This window comes from Eimeria mitis, genomic scaffold (genome assembly GCF_000499745.2).
Source record: "Eimeria mitis Houghton genomic scaffold, Emh_scaff482, whole genome shotgun sequence".
NCBI lineage: Eukaryota > Apicomplexa > Conoidasida > Eucoccidiorida > Eimeriidae > Eimeria > Eimeria mitis.
This window is the reverse complement of record NW_013573122.1, coordinates 15,769-15,979: the sequence shown is the minus strand read 5'-3', so window position 1 is coordinate 15,979 and position 211 is coordinate 15,769. Positions and strand designations below refer to the sequence as shown.

At 60.2% G+C, this 211-nt stretch overlaps 1 protein-coding gene across 1 annotated transcript in view; it reads right to left on the bottom strand.

The window, feature by feature from the left end:
• The window catches only part of EMH_0013780 (uncharacterized protein), a gene marked incomplete at both ends in the record, with an annotated part of 738 nt that overhangs the window by 332 nt on the left and 195 nt on the right, over positions 1 to 211 (bottom strand). Inside the window, one exon of the mRNA XM_013499925.1 lies at positions 3 to 211. Within this exon, the coding sequence (XP_013355379.1) occupies positions 3 to 211 (209 nt within the window). The remainder of the gene's footprint in view (positions 1 to 2) is intronic.

The following is a 211-nucleotide window of genomic DNA, read 5'->3' as shown; positions in this document are numbered from 1 at the left end:
TACACCCCATGCTTATATACATAGAGCAGGGAGAAGCGCTAGGTATGCTGCTGCTGCTGCTGCTGCTGCTCCTGCTGCTGCTGCTGGTGATGGTGCTGCGGGTGATGATGGTGGTGATGGTGGTGGTGCTGCGGGTGGTGGTGCTGCGGGTGGTGGTGCTGGTGGTGTTGGTGGTGGTGGTGATGGTGGTGGTGCTGCTGCTGCTGCTGTT